This window comes from Haemaphysalis longicornis, unplaced genomic scaffold, assembly GCF_048455015.1.
Source record: "Haemaphysalis longicornis isolate Haplotype H1 unplaced genomic scaffold, Haemaphysalis longicornis Haplotype H1 scaffold_7, whole genome shotgun sequence".
NCBI classification, from domain to species: Eukaryota; Metazoa; Arthropoda; class Arachnida; order Ixodida; family Ixodidae; genus Haemaphysalis; species Haemaphysalis longicornis.
In genome coordinates this window covers 163616041-163637619 of record NW_027526422.1, presented here as the reverse complement: position 1 = coordinate 163637619, position 21579 = coordinate 163616041, and the positions used below count along the sequence as shown (strand labels likewise).

General features: G+C 47.7%; 1 protein-coding gene across 1 annotated transcript; it reads left to right on the top strand.

The window, feature by feature from the left end:
* The first annotated feature begins 16162 nt into the window (after positions 1 to 16162).
* On the top strand, positions 16163 to 20069 carry LOC144146638 (uncharacterized). Its single transcript, XM_077678576.1, has 3 exons — positions 16163 to 16177; positions 19245 to 19503; positions 19821 to 20069. Exons 1-3 carry the CDS (start codon positions 16163 to 16165, stop codon positions 20036 to 20038), a joined length of 492 nt encoding a protein of 163 aa, XP_077534702.1. The 3' UTR covers positions 20039 to 20069.
* The last annotated feature ends 1510 nt before the right edge of the window (positions 20070 to 21579 follow it).

The following is a 21579-nucleotide window of genomic DNA, read 5'->3' as shown; positions in this document are numbered from 1 at the left end:
AAAACACTGAAGCATTCGATCTTTCAAACGGTTAGTCTTATCGCTCTTGCTAAATCTTTGACGGGCATTTGTCGGCGATTCAGGAGAATCTGCATGAGCCTTTCTTGTGCAACGACTGCTCTTTTAGATGCGGAGCATCTTATAGCGGTGGCCTGTCCCACGTCGGCGTCGTCGGTGTCCACACACACACTGCGCATGCGCAACTCTCCTCCTTCCCTCTCTCCAACAGCTGCGCGTTACTTTCTCCGCTCTCTCTTTCTCTCTACCAGCTGCGGGCGCTTCGCATGCGTTCGCTTCTCACAACGCGCATGCTCGGCGCTTGCGCATCTCTCCTCATCTAGTCTCCCCTCCTTCAAGTGTGAATATAAGCAGCGGTAGCGCGCTGCGTGCGTCAGTGCAGCGGTTGGTTAGGTTGACATCAGTTGACTCCGTTGTCTTCAGATGCAGTGGGATGGAAGCAGCAGCCCCGTCTGCGAGTGGGCTGACGCAAACTCATACTAGCATCAGTACAAATGCACACAGCAACGTTACTTCCAATCAAGACAAAGCTGCGAAGCGAAAGGCACGCGACGCTGAACGTAAACGTTTGAAGCGAGTGGCAGACCGTGAACTACGACAACGAGAAGCCGCTTCGAAACGACAACGTCGAGCAGCAGTACCTGAGCGAGCAGCAGTACTCGCTCCGGATCACCCCATGGTTCCCCTCGGGAAGATGGTGTAATTTTTTTTCCTTTGGCGGATTCTGGCGTTGGCTGCCTCTCCCACAATGTGTATATTTGACAAAAGCAATGTAAATACACTGAAGAACACAACTAGGGAATATTGCGCGCGGGGTTAGAGTTGATAACATAGTGGCTATCATTTTTAAACAAAAACGTGGAATATATATGCTTGAAAGCTATCTATTAAAAAACAAGAAATAAAACAAGAGCCCGAAAACACTGAAAATTCTTGAAAGAGACGTCAGCATATGCATGCAGGCTTTTTGCACGTAACGCACAGCTTCGACACTGCTGAAAGAAACTAGCTGCAGATCATTTGAACGGCTGAAAGTGTCCCCCTTCCGCCAAGTCGCGACATTGAGCCATAACACACTTTTCGCCGTAGTGAGACTTTCCGCGGTAATGCGACGCTCAGCCGTAATGGACTTTCCGCCGCAGTGATACTCTCCGCCGTGTTGCGACGCTCACCCGTTATGCACTCTTCGCCATAACGCGACTGTCCACCGTGGTGGGACGATGTCCCTCTACATAGTTGGTTCCATCTCACTACAGCGGACAGTCGCGTTACGGCAAAGAGTGCATTACGGCTGAGCGTCGCAACACGGCGGAGAGTATCACTACGACGGAAAGTGCGTTACGGATGAACGTCGCATCGCTGCGGAAGGGGGACAGTTTCAGCCGTTGAAATTATCTGCAGCTAGTTCCATGCAACATTGTTGCAGCTGTGCGTTACGATCAAGAGCCTGCATATTTATGTTGCCGCGTCTTTCCCGCATTTTCATTGTTTTCAGGGACTTGTTTTATTATTTTCGTGTTTCGCTTGTTTATTTTTTACAGCTGAAGTTGGTGGTATGGCTAAATGCGCTTTGCGGCTGGAAGTTGCTGTACCACATCACCAAGAGCCAACCGGAAAAGTAGAAGAACCAAGAAAAGCAACGCCAACCTGTTGTGCCCTTGTTACACAGCGGAAGTAAGCGGAGTTACGTTTAACCGCGATTACTAAACATTAACTGCGGTTACCGCAAACTGCGGTTTTGGCTGTTACACGCAAAAGTCCTGGTGTGTCCACAGCGGTGAATTGGTTGTGAGCGTAACAAAAATAAACAAAGTTTTGCCCTTGTGACAAAAAATGAGAGAGAAGCAGTGTAGACAAAATGAAATATCTTTAAGACACTTGCTTCAGACACAAACAAGGCGCACTCGAGCGTGGCAGCGGTGGGTTTCCCCAAAAGCTTCCAACCGTGTTTGTTTTCTCGGTGTTAGGAACTTCAGGCTTAGCATCGCGGTGGATATTTTACCGCCGCTATCTCTACAACTGCGAAGTACAATACATAGTACAATTTTTCACCGCACTAACATCCACTTTTTTGCGTGCCAAAGTTCTTTTCTGTGATCAGATTGACTGCAAAGAGCGGCGACAAGCTGTTGCGGCCGCCTTCTGTGCCGGTTCGAGCCGCTTTCAGTGCTGTTCGGGCAGGCGTGCCGGCGGGTTTGCAGGCACGGCCAACGTGCGCGAGGATCGTTTCCGAAGGCAGAAAACGTTTCATGATTGCCTTCTTTATCCTTTTTTTTGCGAACGACGAGCGGAGTTTGCAAATTAAGCACGGCCTTGGCCGTAGTGTGTCGGGTGCTTGGGGAAACACGCCGCTGCTCACGGGCAGTCGCGCGGAGTCCGAGAGCGACACAAAGAACGCAAGCGCATCTGGGGGGCAGCTTTGGGGCGCCCGTTTTTTTTGAGGTATTGGAGTGCACGGGCCCGGGGCAGCCCAAGCCCGTCCCGCGGGCCGGGCTCGGGCCGGATAGCACGCACTTTCTTGGGCCCGGGCTTGCACCAAATGTTTGTCTGGCCGTGCCGGTCCGATCCGGCCCGGACAGTTCCTCAGGCCAGGCTATCCTGTGCCGCAAATTCTAAATTGGTGGAAAGAGAAAGTTTTCTTGATATTTCAGGTAAAGTGAAAACAAAAAAGGGAAGTGCGAATTCGTTACTGCGCCGGTAAATGATATGATAAAATGACGATTGAACCTAGAAAGCCATCACATCAATAAAAGAAACGTCTGGGTCCCATCAGCTTAGTGGGAGAGAGCGGGCCAGAAAAAGAAAGGAAGTCCAGCCACAGACTACAAATTGATTATACGTTCTCTCTCGTTTTCAAACTAAAACAAAGAACAAACGTGACATGGATTTCGCAGTGTGGCCAGAGTCTGAAGAAGCAATTGTCTAACCAGAGCCCATTATTGTTTCGCGCCAGAATTTTTTAGAGCCATGACTAAAGGCAAGAAAGAACAGAAGCACAGATAAAATCATGCTGCCAACGAGAGAGAAAGACAAAAATCAAATTGGGAAACTGGGCGCATTGTCTGATCAAATTTCAGCAAGGAAAGGAGGAACGAAAGGTCCAATATCTGTTGAAGAATTGCAATAACAAAAAAGTCCACTTACTCGAAATCAATTAAGGTATCCTCGGGCGTCCGTTTTTTTTTTTTTTGAAGACTGGCAAATGAAGTTACACGACTACGAAAAATACAGCTTCTACGTGGGGATAACTTGTAAAAAGTTCGGTTCATGTTTAAAGGAAATTTACATCTAAAGTAGTCGCATCCGCTTTGTGCTTACGCTGTTTAGGTTAGCAGCAAACTTCTTTAAGTTCCTGTTAATGTCCTGTCGGACTAGGGATGATATTTAACAACACTCTGTCGGGCTCGGGCTCAGATTGTTAAAATTTGTCGGGCTCGGGCCGGGCTGAATTCTTATAAGTTTCTCGGGCCCGGCCGAGGCCTGGGCTTAAGTCGGGCCTAGAAATTGCGGCCCATGCACTGCTCTAATTTGAGGGCCTTCGTCTCCTTCGAACGCCAGCTGCCTTTTTTTGCCTCCGCTGAGGTGCCGCCACTTGCGTCCGAAATGACTATTGCGATTTTTAACACTGCGGGTTCGGCAACTGCGGTTAGCGTGACCGAACTGAGGTGGCCAAGCTCAGTTTCCGTTTTCCATGGTTAGCAGGCTAACCGCAGTTTTGTCTGTCGCGTAACACAGCAAACTGCGGTTTTGTCTAACCGCGGTTAACTGCGTCCGTGTAAGTAGGGTATCAGAGAAACCCGAAACCCCAGCCAAACCGAGGAGCACCTGCGGGCGCGCAGCCAGACCGCCTCTCCCTCATATCGATTGCCCGCCGCGGCAGCCGCTTTTCGGATGGAGGCAAAATGCGGAAGGCCCGTGTGGTTAAGATTTCGTTGCCCGAAAAAATCCCCAGGTGCTGATAATTATTCCGGAGCTGTAGCTAAGGCGTTCGTCATAGCCCATGTGTAGTGTCGTCACGTTACACCCCGAAATCAATCAATTCAAAGCTTGTGCGTAATACCCTGCCACACGGGCACCATCATTAGCGAATGAGCTCAACCCTGATCGGGCGCTGCTACACGGCAGTTTAAATCGCGGTGGAGCCCGATCCGGCTCGAACTCAATTCTGGTTACTCGAGCGCGATTGAAGCTTCCAAGCGCAATCGGAGGAAAGGGGTCTTACTCTCGTCCCACTGAGTAATGGCACAGAAGGGGACAGCTTCAACTAGGGCCTCCCGGCCGCGGCGGCCGCTTTTCTGGTGGAGGCGAAAAGCAAAAACGCCCGTGTGTGCGAGATTTCGGCGCACGTTAAAGATCCCCAGGTGGTCAAAATTAATCCAGAGCCCTCCACTACGGCGCGCCTCATCGCCTGCGTTGCGTCGGCGCGTTAAACCACACAATCAATCAATCAATCAATCAATCAATCAATCAATCAATCAATCAATCAATCAATCAATCAATCAATCAATCAATCAATCAATCAATCAATCAATCAATCAATAAACTAGGGCCACAAATTGTATCAAATAACTTTGCCCAAGTAAGCATGAAGTAACATTTATAATGTTCCGTATTACTACGACGTGAATTAACACGCAAAGAAATAAAACAAGTGTCCTAACACAATAAAAATGCTGGAAAGACACATCAATATTTAAATTTAGGCTCTTGCACGTAACGCACAGCTGCGACAATGTTGCATGAATGTAGCTGCAGATTATTTGAATGGCTGAACGACCTAAACTGCCCCCCTTCCGCCGTGTGGCGACGTTCAGCCATAACGCACATTTCACCGTAGTGAGACTCTCCGCCGTGTTGCGACACTCAGCCCTGATGCACTTTTCGCCGTAGGGAGACTCTCAGCCGTAATGCACTCTTCGCCGTAACACGACTATCCGCCGTAGTGGCACGATGCCTTATTTAACTCGCTTATTCAATTTCGTCATTCGATTTGGTGTACTTTTCAAAAAAGGCCTACGCTTTAAACACTACCACAAATGGAGCTTAATCATCGTAACTACAGTTGCACGGTGTAAACATCTCTCTCATGAGGAAGCTGTTTGCTAGTCCAGAAATGACAGGTCCGGGTTCGTCCCTGGTTCGTCCTGCGGCAACCCGTAGTCATCTGTGGATGTCGGGAACGCAGCCCCGCTGACCGGGTATCTGTAGTCGTCTTCATATTCGCATGAAGATTCTTCCGGCTGTTCGGCTTCATCTTCTCTTTGTGCAAGGTAAGTGTCGTCGAGCACAGAAGGCGGCGTCACTTGGACGGGTTCGCAGCATCTGCGAGGTAAAAGAAAAATTGTTATACACGGTTTGCAGAGCAGCGGCTTGGGCGCACCTTCTTGAACGATGTGACGTCACTCGAGTTTGCTGTCCTTCTCAGGCGCGTTTCTCGCCGTGGCCCTTAATGGGCCCTGTCGTGGTGCCAAGCCACGGAGTGGCTTTTAAGGGAGCATTATATAAGTTATATTGGACTGTCGCTGCGGGTGAGGACTTAGCGGGTAGATATTGTGTGTCAACGTTCAGAGACTACTTAGTCCCAACCTATGCCCCATATTGCTTGTTAAAACGCTATTATGACTGGCCCTCATCGTCATACTCGTTTTCACACGTGTCAAAGCTTTTTGACGGCAATTTTTCCTTTTTATGCTTACACAGGAACCATGTAAATTAGAAATGGCAACCGTAGGTTGCCACTCTTTATTATGCGGCTTCGGCATGACGTCAGAACCCCCATAGTTTTGTCACTTCTGAAGGCTGACAGGGCAATAATAACAAATGGGGTTATACAGAAACAAAGCAAGATCCCTTCCAGAAGGAATTGCTTCCCATGTTCACACTTAGCCAGCTAAGGTATGCACTCTCTTTTTTTGCACGGGTCAAATGGAAGCCCCACTTCTCCTACTGACCCCCCTGCACCCAGTTGCGGTTTGGCACTTGGCGGTGTCGGCTTCATGCAATTCATCCCTCCACCTCAAAACGATGATGACTCTTCAAATAAATTAAACGGCTGTGATCTGCTGGTAGTTACACTGTTACCTCATGAGTATGTACGGATTCATTTGCAACCGGAGTTGGAAATGACGTAGAAGTTGCAGCCTCCGACGCTAGGCGATTGCCGCTACAGCTTAGTTCCGGTTGCGCCAACGAGCAGAATACGCACCTGCAGTGCGAAGAAACACACGCAAACCTTGATGAAGCCAGGATTTTGCTTTCGTCACGAGTAGGAAGGATGGGTTAGCTGCAGCGCCGAGCGGCGAAGTTCCGGGGACGCTGGGGTGCGATGTGAGGCGTTTGGTGCACTTTAAGTACCGAGGGACGAGATATTCTACGCCATGGCAAAGCTGATATGCGCTTGCGAAAACTAGAAAAGAATGTGGGATTCACCGCTAAGGTCTACAGGGCTAACTCGCTTCGTCGCTAATGACGCACGCAACGCGTAACCACAACAGGATACATTCTTTAGAACCGACGCGCAGAGTCAAATTGGTCTGGAGTTAACTGCAGTTGCCAGCAGCCTTGCGTTGCGGTCTGAAAGAGTCCCTCTTCCCGAAGAGCTTTGAACAAAATTCTTCCGTTGTAAAATGGCGAACCAGCGATGCCTGGTCTCTCTGTTGCGCTAAGTGCAGAAAGCAGCGCATTGTGAAAGGCCATGTTCCCATGTACGGAAACTTTCCATGACTCATAGACTTTAGCACTTCCACGAATGTTCTGTTCCATTTCGCGACGACCAAAATAAGATCCCACTGCATCGAGAATGTGACATGATGACTCGATTGCGTGCTTCACGCATTCTGCGAACGGCGCACAGCAAGCTGACAATGGCAGTCTACGGCGAAACCGAAACTGGAAAAGGCCAGCAGCGTTGAGTGTGGCGCTAGCGAACTTTGGGTAAGGGGGGCCAACTACTCGTTCTAAACAACGGCCTCCGCGATCGGCTGCCGGCGGGGCACCGCCGGTAGCTGATCGCGGAGGCCACGTTAAAACGGTCTACACTCAAACCTTCCATTGTCTCCGAAGGCAAAGCGTTACAAGATAACCTTTTCACTCCCGGAGCATAGTGTAGATGGCTCGCCGATAGGGCGCAATTACACAGCTTTCTTCGCGCGCAGCTGCGTTCTTACGCGGGCAGCAGTGCAGCCAACTCTAGGGAAATAACCCTTGATCGAGTGGACTTTATTCGCAGTTAGGGAAAAAGGGAAATATTTCAACATCTAAGGACTTTTTCGCTTCCACTTGGTCTTGTGCCTAAATTCGTGTAGTAGTGCCATTTATTAATTTTAGCATTTATCACTTTTTAGATACCTATGCAGTTTAGTTTGTAGATGAAGCACAGATATCTATTTCAGATACATGTGCATTGACAAGAGCTATCGTCCCTACTTTTGACATTGTTGGTGCTAATTTAAAAAGAACATGATTGAGTAAATCTTGCTCTCTGGAATATCGGATGCACTGCGCATCGCCTGCGCTTGTTCCTAGAATTGTTTTTCTATATACTTGCATGCTATTGCAAGTTCATTGTTTCGTAGTGCAAATTGTTTTGTGTTTTACGTTGAACTGCGGTGTTCTTGATTATGTTATTTTTATTATTTCACATGTCTTCGTCTTATATGCAATGCGCTGTTATATATACTGTTTGTTGAAATCTTTTATTGTTGTGTGCGCGCAGTGTGATTGCTTTTCCTTTCTTGGTGATTTGCATACGTCTTCTTCAATATTGAATGTCGCCCCCTCCACTCCCCCGTAATGAACTCTATGGCCTGATGAAATAAATCGCTTAAAGCATTAAAAATTGTACGGCAACATTTTTTTCAGTTTCATCGAAGATACTCGAACCAATACTTTCAGGCGGATACATAATTATGTCTTAAAAGTATACTCTCTAGTCGTTTCTTAAAGCACAAAGACATTGTCACAGAAATACATCTAATAACCGCATTCAGCAAAAGAGAATCAAGGGAATTATTTGGTCCTAGCTAGGGGAAAAGTGGCTTCGCAGGTTAGCAGCAGCGAAGGGCGGGCGCGTTTGAGGGACGCCTTTGTCATCTTCTTCAGCGACGGTTGTTTTTGGCCTTTTCTGGCGTGCTGTGCGTCCATTGCGCACTTCCTTCGCACGGCGTGATCGACTTGTTCGACAGCAGCTCCTCGTTAACCCGGACCCAAAAGAAATAAGTGATCGCATGGCAAAGATACGTTAAGGATTGGTTTGCAGGGGGGGGGGGGGGAAACAAAACGTAGAGACCACATACAGCCACCAGCCGGCCAGAGAAACGCTACCTTTTGCGCACTGCTTGTCATGAATTGGACTCCGTTTTCTAAATTGGTGAATGCCATTTCGGTTGTGTTTTAGCAAGTATTACAAAAAGCTGAAGGAGCATCTGGATCGGAAAAATAGCGATTATAAAAGCTCCCTCAGCTTTCTCGGAATTCTCAAAGTTACTAAAGTAACTAGTTTAAACCGGTATCAGTGGGAATCCACTACGCTCACATGCCGAATTGTTTCGGTGTCCACGCTTGTGTCGCGCGATGGGGTTGCCCCTTGCTAGCACATCAAATTGGCTAAGGTCCTCTGTCTCACCCTTCGAAAGACGCTCCTCTACGTTTCATTTCCGCCGACGCACGGCCTGGCTACAGGGCTAGGGTGCTGCTACTTGAGCGGCACAGGCAGCGCCTCCTGGCAGCCGCGGCGGCATATTTTGCTCGTACGGGGCCGGCGTGGTCAGCCGCCCCCAGCGGCGGAGGTATCACAGAACGGCGCCTTTACGGGCGAAAAATAAGCAATTCTGCCTACTTTTATGTTTGCCGATGGCTCAACAGTTACAAAAACGTCTGGAACATCGCCGACGAATAAATTATGTTTGTTTTAATGCGAATGTCATTAAGGAGACTTAGGAGAGCGCAGGCTTCGCTCCGAGAAACCATCTGATCACCCCAACGACGGTGTCTAGCATTTCTTCGTCAACAGCGTCTGTCGGAGCATATGTTCGCTCTACAGTTTTGTGGCTGCCCTCGCACGCAGGAACGTCACCAAAACCGAATTTCACATCACGAATTTGTGTGGGCACCTTTTTCGGGTGACGTGTACACTAGTTTCCATGTTCGACAGCTTCAATAGCGCTCGTCGTGCTAACATTTAAATAAGCGTTTTATTTGCTGCTGTGTGTCCTGCGTTGGACGCACAGCTCCCACGCACACGGCAACTTTGTGAACAATGTCTGCTCGGCTGTCGTCGCTACTGATGTAAAATCGCCGTCGCCGTGTGTTAGCTCCAGCCGTGGCAGACAGCCTTCTAGCAGCTTTACGAAACAAAAAGCGCTTTGGGTTTGCCGACGAGCACAGAAACGAAGCAAGGGATTATGTACGGGAAATATCAATAAAATTAGAGACATGTAGCGAATTGTACGTGTGTATGGATTCCTATGCCGCTGCTGTTCAACTTGAGGCTTTTATTGCGGCCAGATTGGTGCTTGTCTGATTTTTTCGTAATTTTGTTTGCTTTTCTGGTTTGTGTTATTTTGGAATCAATAAACAGGTGAGTGAAACGGATGGGTTTTCTTTTTGTTCTCTTAGTTCATTTCTAGCTGTATTGGTATTTTTAGTTTTTCTTATACATATAACATACATTTACGTTATTAAACGACAAACGTTTTAATAATTATGCCCTTTTGTGCGAATGCAAGGCATTTGAGATTTGGTGCGTATAAATAATTTTTTGTGTTGTTTGGGTTGCATTTTCGGGTTCTTTATAATTTTGTTTTATTAATCGTGTGATTGTTGTGAATAGGCAGACTTCTCGATAAAGCATGTTCAATTTTATTCTTTTTTCCGGTATGTATTTTTAACTTCACTGGACAAATGGTCTACAGTTACACTATTAAGACGCACTAACTTCGATCTCCCATTGTGCGTTATTGTGCAAATGTCATGACATTACAAAGATTGGGCTCTGGGGTATTACCAAAAACATGCTGACGGAATAAAATTTACATCCCAGCCGCACTTGCATTTTAAACTATTCATTTGAATCACACGATGTTCGAGTGCTATATAGAGGGCCCTGTTTCTGCCTCAATTTCTGCGTTGATGCCGAAGACATGGTTGCTGGCGTCTGGTTTCTTTTTTTTTTCGCAGGTGAATTAGCCTTCATTTCTCAGTATTTCTCAGGGATTCCTATTTATTCGAAGCCGCAGAACAGTTCACGCACGGTTCGCTTCGCGTAGTCACGCTGACCCTGCACACGGGATACGCGGACCGGCGAAGCACGGTACGAGCAAAAGATGCGGCGCGGATTGACAGGGGGCGCCGCCAGTCAAATTCAGTGGCGCCACCATACCAGTTCATGAGGCCTACAGCGGCCGTGGCACCCGCCGCACTAATCCGGCCTTAGCTGACGCTCCTGCGTTCGGGAGTCCGCCCCCGCGAGTTCCAGGTTACGGCTGGCAAAATCTCTAGCTTTGCTCCTTGTAGAGCCACGTGTGTGAGTTAAAGTGACGTCGCATGGGAAATTCTTGTAGGTGTCGTGTAAAGCTTTGCTTCCCAACCACCTTCACAGCGTAGATTGGAGCCTTATTTATCTACCGTAAAATTTAGCAAACAAGATTGGAACAACCAGCGTGTCTTTGTTTCTCGCTCTTAGATTAACCGCGTCTAGGAAACGAAAGATAAACTTCAGCAGCACGCGGCTTTCTGCAGCTAGTATAAACTTTAGTAATGTACTGATTCTCATGGTGTGATGACACTTCGATTCTTATGGGGAATGAAGGATCTTTCAGTGAACAAAAAAACTCAGAAATGTATTTTATTGCTGCCATTGGTATGCAAATCCATTCATCTACTAGAATAGGAAGAATCTGAGCTAGCTGGATCATAATTGATAAAATACTCGTCAGCCTAAATTTAATTGGGGACGCAGACAATGACGAGAGACGAAGCAGAAGCGCTGACATTACCAACAGAACTTTTATTATGCCTCGCCTTGTACATTTATGCCCTGGAGTCACGTGGTCTCGGAGCAACAGTGCGCAGAAATAGTTTTTCTTTACCGGTTAGCGCAACCGACGCAGTACTGACACAATCGTCGGCGCCCTCTTCAATTTCCATAGCATCGATGATTTCGCGCGAAAGCCTATCGTTGTTGTTATGCATGGTAATGACACCGTGGAAGTCACCTTCACACTTGGGGCAATCTCGGAGGTGCATGGCCAAATGTCCTGCCGAGACGTTCTTTGTTGAGGCCTTGTGCTATCGAACTCGGTAGTTCATACAAAGGCCTGTCTGGCCAATATACGTTTTACCGCACGATAACGGTAGCTTGTACACAACCCCCTGCACACATGCTGCGTACTTGGTACGGTGGTTGGTTGTGAACTGGCTCGCTATTATTGGCTGGTAACCGCGGTGGCACATAGCATACCCTTTGTTTGGGGGTGAGCACACAACTGTCACCCCTTCTCTGGCCGCTATCTTCCTAATGTGTGTTATTCCGTGCAGATAGAGCAAAACCGCAAGCTTGCTCCTGTCAATGTCATCTCTTGAACACTAGGGGACTTTTCTTTTTGTGTGGTTTTTAAGCAATGACTCGCAGATCGACACCAGGACCTCACTTCAACAGCCTTCATTACACAGCATCGAGATTTGGTCCGTGAAGCTCCTCTCCATTTCTTGGCAGCATGACCAGCTTAAAGCCGAGTTCAGGGCACTGTTCGCCAAACTGCGCTTGACATTCTTCGAATGCGCAGAATCAACGGGCAGAAAATCCTTCCATTCCAGCGGTGCGTATCTCAAGCACGTGAGATCGGTCCTGAAGTGCAGTATTAGGTCTTGAAACCTTATTCTTTGTTCGACTGCCATCTCGTGAGTGAAAGTCAGTGCTGCGCATGCACCTTTGAATGCGTCCAAAACCCTTTCGACGGATTCTTCTTGGTCCGCTGCTTGGCTCTGCGTGCACAAAACTAAAAATTCGTCGACATTCCGTTAGATCACGAGCGCTCTCACTTCACCAAGCATATCGGTGGCCTTCCGCCCGAAGAAGACGAGAAACATATCGCCCAAATGTGGCGCAGCTAATGAGCCAATGCAAATTCCACTGCGTTGCGTGTAGTGGTTATCTTCGAACGACGCAATTGTGGCTTCAAGGTATGCAGCTAGAAGCTCAAGGAAGGTGTCGACAGACACACCTGCGGAATTGTGTAATGCCATGGCCCCGTCCTCTTCGATTGCAGTCTTCAAAACAGGTAGCAGTTCGTCGTGCGGTATGGAGTAATACATGTCCTCAATGTCTATTGAGAACCCTGATGTGAAGCTTGACCCATGATGCTCCAGAAAGTCGCATACAGGCGCTGAATTCGGTATCTTGAATAGGTCCGGCAGCTTCACTCTTGCAAGCTGTCTTCCTAGACAGCTTGCCTAGCGCTTGTATGCCAGTTTCTGGATGATCATGGGTCAGGCGTCACCTCAGGGTTCTCAATAGACATAGTAACGATGATTTGTGGTTCGTTTCCCAGAAGTCCGGTGTCGATCAGGAACCCAATCGCCCGGGCTCCGGTTGATTTTGCAGGAGTTTGGCAGGGCGAGGGTGTTCAAGTTCTTGGAGATGGCGATCGGATTGCTGAACTCGAAGCATTGAGGTTGATTAAATGAAACGAGGAGTTTATATACAGCTATTTAGAGTAGGAAAACTGGGTGCATGAGTAATAAAAGAAATACTTCAAACTTCAGCTAGACGCTAGCTTCGAGTGCGCACAAATCACTCGAGCTAATCAACTTCGTCTAACTATCCTGTCCCTGAGCGCACACAAACCGTTCGAGAAACGACGGCCGAGACTCTGTCTCGCCGCAATATCCGTCTAGTTGCCCGGTACCGCGCTGTACCCTAAACCTCCAACGCGATCTTAACTTCTAACATAGGGGGCTCACAAATTCCAACCTAGCTTTGACGGTTGAGACTCCTTATCCCGCCGGGAACTGCCCAGCTCGGCGCTCAGACAAGAACGATTTCGAACGGCCAAGTTCTATGTTCGGCCTTATAACACCTCGAGATCACACTCTCTCGGGAACGCCCCCTGTAGCGTTCGTACACGCGTAGGGGAGTGCCCGAAATCACGTAGACAGCTGTCACTAAGCACGCAACGGAATATTCAATAAGGCGCCGCCATCTTTGAGTCAACGGCAGATTCGTGGACGAGCGGTGCGCGCGACCCAGCGGGGTAAGAGCGAAAGGCGGCGACAGTGCACTGTGCCGGCCGGCCGGGGCGCGTTAACAATGGTGTCTCGTTCGGCGCGCGTTAACAATGGTGTCTCGCGCGGCGCCCGCTTCGACGCCGGTAATCCCACCACCTCCGCGCGTCACGCCAACGGTTCCCGGAATCCGGCGGCGCAGACTGCTTTCTCAATAGGGAATTATCCCTTTGGTATGCGGTGGGCCAGACAATCCGTCTCCCGTGCGCGCCGTGACGAATTGGCAACGGCTGCAGCGTAGAGTCCACCGTGCTGGGCCCCCAGACAGAGTGGCGGGTTCTCACGCGCAGCCCTGGCGCCTGGCCGCTGATCGCATAAGTGGACCTTACAGGCATTAGGACATGTATTATTCCATACCGCACGATGAACTGCTACCTGTTTTGATGACTGCAACCGAAAATGACCGGGCCGTGGCATTCCAAAATTCACCAGGTGTGTCTGTCGACACCTTACTTGAGCTTCTAGTTGCATACCTTGGAGCCACAATTGTGTCGTTCGAAGATAACCACTACACGCAACGCAGTGGAAGTTGCATTGGCTCATTAGCTGCGCCACATTTGGGCGACATTTTTCTCGTCTTCTTCGGGCGGAAGGCCACCGATATGCTTGGTGAAGTGAGAACGCTCGTGATCTAACGGAATGTCAACGAATTTTTAGTTTTGTGCACGCAGAGCCAAGCAGCGGACCAAGAAGAATCCGTCGAAAGGGTTTTGGACGCATTCAAAGGCGCATGCGCAGCACTCTTTTTCACTCACGAGATGGCAGTCAAAGAAAGAATAAGGTTTCTAGACCTAATAGTGCACTTCAGGACCGATCTCACGTGCTGGAGATACGCACCGCGGGAAGGGAATGGTTTTCTTCCCTTTGACTCTACGCATTCGAAGAATGTCAAACGCGGTTTGGCGAACCGTGCCTTGAACTCGGCTTTTACCCGGTCATGCTGCCACGAATTGGAGAGGAGCTTCACGGACGAAATCTCGAAGCTGGGCAATGCAGGCTATCCAAATGAGGTCCTGGTGTCGATCTGCGAGTCATTGCTTAAAAACAACAAAAAAAGAAAAGTCCCCTAGTGTCCGAGAGAGGACATTGACAGGAGCAAGCTTGCGGTTTTGCTCTATCTGCACGGAATAACACACATTAGGAAGATAGCGGCCAGAGAAGGGGTGACAGTTGTGTGCTCACCCCCAAACAAAGGGTATGCTATGTGCCACCGCGGTTACCAGCCAATAATAGCGAGCCAGTTCATAACCAACCACCGTACCAAGTACGCAGCATGTGTGCAGGGGGTTGTGTACAAGCTATCATCGTGTGGGAAAAGCTACATTGGCCAGACCGGCCTTTGTATGAACGACTGAGTTCGAGAGGACAAAGCCTCAACAAAGAATGTCACCTCAGGACATTTGGCCATGCACGTCCGAGATTGCCCCAAGTGTGAAGGTGACTTCCATGGTGTCATTACCATGCATAACAACAACGATAGGCTGGCGCGCGAAATCATCGACGGTATGGAAATTAAAGAGGGCGCCGACGATTGTGTCAGTACTGCGTCGGTTGCGCAAACCAATAAAGAAAAACTTTCTGCGCACTGTTTCTGCGAGACCACGTGGCTAGAGGGTATAAATGTACAAGGCGAGGCGTAATAAACATTCAGTTGGTAGTGTCAGCGCTTGCGCTTTGTCTCTCGTCGTTGCCTGCGTCCCCAATTAAATTTAGGCTGACCAGTATTTATTCAACTTTCTTCTACTCATGATCACGGCCAAAAAAAGGAAAGAATGGTTGCATAATGTTATATAATTATGTTTCAATACTGCGGGTTTTTCTGTAGTGTGCCCTGTTTTGAATGTAATTGTATAATTTGCTGCCCATACTAATAACCTAGATTGTTGTCTAGTACGCCTGATATTAGGTGTACTCTAATTTGAATGCGTTGCGTTTTGCTTCATGAGCGAGAGAAACTAGGTTGGATAATTTTTGCACTTTAAGTTGCAAAGAGAAACGTGCAAGAACTGTCACAAAGCACCCCATTAGCCTCAGGTAATGGCTGGGGAGCCGCGGGACGCCGCAGTGATGAGAACAGGCCCTCCGACGAATGCCTCATTAGCCCAGGTTAGCAAAGACACGGCAACGACCTAATAAATTCCGCCGTTGCCAGAAAGACTGAAGGCCACCTGAGCAAGTCTCCATCCGCGGCAACAAGAAAGCTTTTTTTTTTATCCGATTAGAGCAACAAACTAAGACCGGAAGAAAGCGATATGTTTGCGATGAGCTCAAGGTCATACTTTATTTCGGCTACCTCACCATCCCCAATCGCGACGCCTACCTTGCCTTATAGATTATCGATAAAACATTGTGAGCCATACCACTGTGTTCAGGTAGGTGAGAATTATCTTTCTAGCTCACGACATCGAGGTGTGTGTAAATTTTATTTCTCTGGAGCTTCAACGACGGTTGCTCATGAGAGAGAGTACTGCGCGTCGGTCATGCTTGGTACCAAGACTACAGCGCGAGTGAATGAGCAGAAGACTGCAGGGCAAGACAAAACACAGAAAAAACACAGATGCTAGTTAGAACTCTTCGAAAGTGAACAGAATTCATGGCTGAGCTTGAAATATTGCATAATGTGGTCCATGTGCAAAACCTCTAAACTCGCCAAACCGCCAAGTAAAAATTTCTACCCCGACCGAAACGAGAGCCTCCATTTGGTCTCTTTGTCGCCCTAGTTGGGAACCCTTTCGCACAGCCGCCGTGCAATCAATGGGAAGACTAAGCGCCCGGGCGCCGGTAAAGCAGCCGTTACACAGTCGCCTTGCACATGGTTCCCTTGCACTGAAGCACAAGCGGATACGGCACAACCACCGCTTTGATGCGTAAGACGCAGGTGAGTCGCCATATTACCCTCACCAAGACACGCGGTACCATGGCGGGGGTGCTCTGAGCGAGCGAAGCTATACGAAAAGAGCAGCTTACGTTCCAGCTGATGAAGGTACCTTGCGGCACCATGATGGCCTTTAAAGGTGCAGCATTGTAGAGACTTCGTTCTTATTATTCCAACATAACGGATCGCATGCTTGTATTTCAGAAAGTTTCCGAACTATTCCAAACAGCTGCAAATACAGACCGATTCATGATTTCTGCATTAGCGGCGTTTTAATTTGCTCTTTTCATTATTATGTAGCGTAGACGGTTATATTCACAGTTGACAGGTCAGACATTTATCTTCATTAGTGTTGTCGCAATCCTACCCGAATTACCAGAATTCAAATAAAACGTTCTAACCGACGTAGGTTGCTTTAAAGAAACTGATGCCACGGGTTGTGAAAAACAACGCCGGGAAAGGGTTCAAAATCGCAACCGAAAAAGCATACAGCCTAACTTCAGAAGGATCAACATTTGGGCGAGTTGGTACTGGTTATGTATCATCTTGACGAAACAGCGTAAAAAACGGGGACACTAGGAGAGAAAGACAACAGGACCTGTTGTCTTTCTGTCGTCCTGTTGTCTTTCTCTCCTAGTGTCCCCGTTTTTTACGCTGTTTCGTCAAGATGATACAGCCTAGCTTCAACTTGGAAATTTGTTACATCCAACTATGGTAATGTGTAAGTATTCTTTGCTAAGTTGTCCAAAATACCAACGGTATATTGCCTTGTATTTTGAAACATTGCTTCTTTGGCGAGGTTTGCGCGTTGATCTGGTGTGCAGGATAAAAGAATAATTATTTGCGCGAGAAAAAAACATTAGAGCTAAAATAAAGCTGCCCAGACTCCCCAAATCAAAAAGTTATATCGTACGCACCGCCCTTGCTTCATTACAGCAAATGACACATGAAAGAAACAAACAGACAAACGGAAGAAATCCCCGAACAATCGCAACAGGCTAACCGGTTACAACTTCTCAAACGAAACATTTGGAACTTCATTTACACATTTAATTATTGCACTGCTTTAAATAAACGGCATCTGCAGAACGCGTAGGAGAACATAAATAATGTACCCAATAAATACGGTATATCTTTAAGCAACCCTACCCGGTAAGGAAAATATGACCGCTCATCTGCTCCTTTCGTCACAAATGTCGACGAAAGACGTAAGTCGTCTGGCGCCCCTGCCAAGCAAATGCCTCCCTTCTCTTTGCCGCTCACCTCTCATCCTGCTCCTCTCCCGTCTCTCACACGCTAGAGGTTTGCTCGAGTAAATTTAAATTTACCTCGTCGCTCGCCGCCCGCTCAATACCATTGTTCGCTCTGATATTTTGAATATATGCAGCCAAACTACAAAAAAAAAGTGCTTTGTTGGTGCCTCTCCCCATTGTAGGTGCTGGCATGTGCCTTGCCAAATTAGTGTAAAAAAAAACGGGCAAAATATTCCTGCTGGCTCAAGGCCAATACTTGGGCTGCATGCAACTTTATGCGCCAGTCATAAGACGACACTCTGGCATCCTGATGGCGGCTTGCGCGCGATGAGCTATGTAGTAGGCCTGCTACCGCTAAGCGCATGCGCGCTGTTTCTGCGCGGCGCTGTTAGCATACTCTGGCAGTAGCTGCAGCCACGCGTTCCTGTGTTCCCGATAAGTGCGATCGCCGGAGTACTCGTGGACGCACTTTACGTCCACGCACTTTACTTCACAGCCCAAAAACAGACCAGTGACGTCAAGAAGAGGGACGATAAACAAGCTCTCACTTCAAACGAGTTTTAATAAAAAGAAAAAAAAACACTCATGAATATACATATACCTTTTATCGCAACGCCATAGAAGATACCCTAACTGCAAAACAGCCACGTGCACAAACCCGATTGAAACCCACTGTCGGCAGACATTGAAGCAAAGAAAAAAGACGAAATTATCTGTCATGGGAAAATTCCCAATTGATGGCCTAAATAAGTAATCTCATTGGTTGACAATAGGATGGACGCTACACTTATGCAATTATCCCCATTTGCTTCCTATTACACCTGCCTCGATTATCTCTCTGATAAGTGCATGACAATGACGTCTGACATCAAGATAGCTGTTCTTTAGAAGAACCTATTGTTGAGCCAGTTGGTGCATCTTGGTGAATAAACCCGGGCTTTGCGCGAGACAGACAGCACATACATGAAGGACTTTCGTTTGCGCTTGTCCAGTATTTGCCGTAAGTGTTGCATTTCTCGCGAAAAGCCCATGTTTGTTCACCAAGATGCACCAACTACGTAACAATAGGTTATTCTAAACAACACCTGTCTTCTCATGCACTTACCCGAGAGATTATCGAGGCAGCTGGAGCGGCAGCCGAAGCGCACTAAAAAATGCAAATGGAGGCTTTTGACCGCGTCGTCCTACGTGTCTTTGCAAGGGTTATCCACCGTGCACGAATAAATGTATAGAAAACGCACAGTCACAACCATTCAACTTATTACAGAAGTAAAAACCTGTAGCTCGATGCGGAACACATTTGAAAAGTATAACACTGTGTGCGAAGCTAATTTTAAACAGATGGTTTTACCACTCGCGCCAGTTATTTTTAGCAGTAGAATTCATCAGTAAATATGTGCCCCAGTGCACCCTATTTTCATTTTTTATTTATTTGTGGATTGGTGTTCAGAGGCGCTATCCCGGGCGCCGACAACTGCACGTGCGCTTGGTTGACCTTGACGGCACGAGCGTTCGCTTCAAGGTAAGAGGGCCGGTACCAGGTGTTCGCTGGGTTTGTTCCTGGAACAAGAAGCTTTGTCATAAAGGCGGGACACTTTTGTCGCCCGACTGCTTGTTTTCTAAGAAAAGGGGGGTGGGGCGATAAGCTATGCCCCACCAATCACGTTTCTCTCAGTGGAAAGGGAATGAGGTAAGGTCAAAAAGCGAAAAAGCAAGTCACTCAGTGAGTTCAGTCGTTTCTCTTCTAGCTGTCGTGTAAGCGGTGTTTGTTCGCTGCCCTGTTTGAGGTTGAGTATCCCTCTGTATCGTTCTTTTAGATGGAAGCGAATGCTGAGTCTGTTTTCTCTGCAGCCAGGGAGAAGATCCAGGTCCTGGATGGCAGCCGTCGAGACCCGGGGATTCGGCGGCGCCATCTGTTGCGGAACCTGTGGAGGGACTGGGCCCGGCCTGCCAGTAGCGGCTGCTGTGATGCGCCCACTGGGAGCGGCAACGGGGATTCCGTCAAAGTGGAAAACGTGCCTGCAGTGGAGCTGGGAAGCACTTACCCACAGAAGCGCTCTGGAGACCCCGAAAATGGTGAGTGCTGCGCCATGGCGACTTTGCTGCTTTCGCATGCACTTGCGTTCTCTCGCTAAGCGCATTGAGTAGCTTCGAGGGCTTCACGACGTAGGCTGACATTGGGCCTCTTCGATTTTCCACTTCTGGCTCCCCGCGGGCTGCCCGCGGGTAGTCCGAGGATTCTTCGAAGCCATAGGGATACACGGGGAAATCGAATGTTGGACTGCTTCTCGGGGAGTCCGCGGTGAGCCCGAGACTGTAAATCGAAGAGGCCCATTGTTCGTGGTGTGTTGCAAGTTATTTTACAAGGATTTTTTTTTGCCTTTATCTCGCAGATGCTGCGAACCCGTCCAAGCGACGCCGCCTTCTGTGCTCGACGAGCCCTTACCGTGCTGCTGAAGATAAAGCCGATGAGCCGGAAGAGCTTTCCTGCGACGATGAAGACGACGACAGCTACCCGGTCATGGGGGCACCATTCCCGACATCCACAGATGACTACGGGTTGCCGCAGGACGAACCAGTGACGGACCCGGATCTGTCATTTCTGGACTAGCGAACAGCTACCTCAGGAGAGAGATGTTACACAATGCAAGGCTGGCGAAGTTTGTTAAGCTCTACATGTAGAAGTGTACAAGAACATAACGTGTTTAGAGCGTAGGCATCTTTGCATAGTACACCAACTCGAACAGCAGATTTAATTAAATCTGTTGAGTAATCTGCCATTTTAACGTATGAATTTTTTTTCCTTTTGTGGGGTGAATGTACATAATGGGAAGAAACAATTCCAAAATATAATACGTAGAAACGAAAACTTACCTAGTTTGGCAATGAATAGGCAAATCAGACATTTATAATGCGAGTAAGTATAAATACACCACAAAAAATGAAATAACAACATGAGAATGGTGTTTGTACTGCAGTGATTTAAGCATAATAAATCTAGAAAACGAAATGTAAAACCTAAATGAATTACGAAATACTAGACCGTCTACTGTATCGATCCTCATCAATTTAAAATGAAAAAGAGCAATGCAAAAGGCATTGTTTGCATTAACAAAAATGATAAAAATTGAAAAACAATGGTACCCTGCATCTTCCCGCGAAATACAAACAGAACCAATCGAAAAATACAATGAAAGTAACAAGCAATAGTACTAACATTTCTCGAATCGAGTAACTTCCAAGCCATGAAAGTATGCAATAAATAAGAAGGGCGAAATTTGTCTGAAGGGTCCCAACGGGTGGTATTGAGCGAATGAGGTCCCATACGCGTAACTTTGTTAGAATTCAGTCGAATATAATTCATATTTAAAAGGTTTGGGATAGTTTCGATAAAACGAGACTTTCACCGGTTTTCTGTAACCATACGCATACGTACATGGCCTTGAATAGACAGCTGACAGGAATTCGGTAAAGTTTACAACTTCCCTTGGAACTATCCAGTCATGACGTAGAAATAATACCGGCGTTATGATATATCCCTGATAGCATCCAATTCATTATATCAGCTGATTTCAATACGGTATATACATTAGGTCGACAGCTCTAGAATATTTGGACACTATGTCTGAATGAGGACGGGCGATTCGTTACCGACGTGACTCTGTGCATGTAAACAGATGCCAGTAGGATAAACCGAAAGGATTTTCTGATTTCGGTGAAAACCAAAAACACCCATTTGTACGAGATTTCAGCCCATGTTCAAGATCCCCACGTGGGAAAAAAGTATCTGGGGCACTCCACTACGGCGCGCCTAATCGCCTGCGCTGCGTGGGCGTGTCAGACCTACAATACATCAATCATGATAAACTGAAAAAATTGGAGCGGGGCCGAAGAAAGGCCCCGCTGAAAATTTTTCGGTTTATCATGATTGATTGTAGGTCTGACGCAGCCACGCAGCGCATAAACCGAAACATTTGCAGCAGGGCCAGAGAAAGACCCGGCGGAATAAACTTCAAAGCAAGACATTTCCCCGTATGCAGAGTGTTGATTCAGACAGAAATTTTAGTTTTCGCGGCCTTGGGGTCAAATGTGAGGACCCGAGCCGTGTAAGCCCCGATGGTAGTTGGGGCGGCATTTTCCTGCTGAAGTATT

Coding starts and splice junctions, on each gene's coding strand:
- LOC144146638 (XM_077678576.1), top strand. Junction 19,504..19,820: donor CTCTGGAGACCCCGAAAATG/GTGAGTGCTGCG, acceptor TTTATCTCGCAG/ATGCTGCGAACCCGTCCAAG.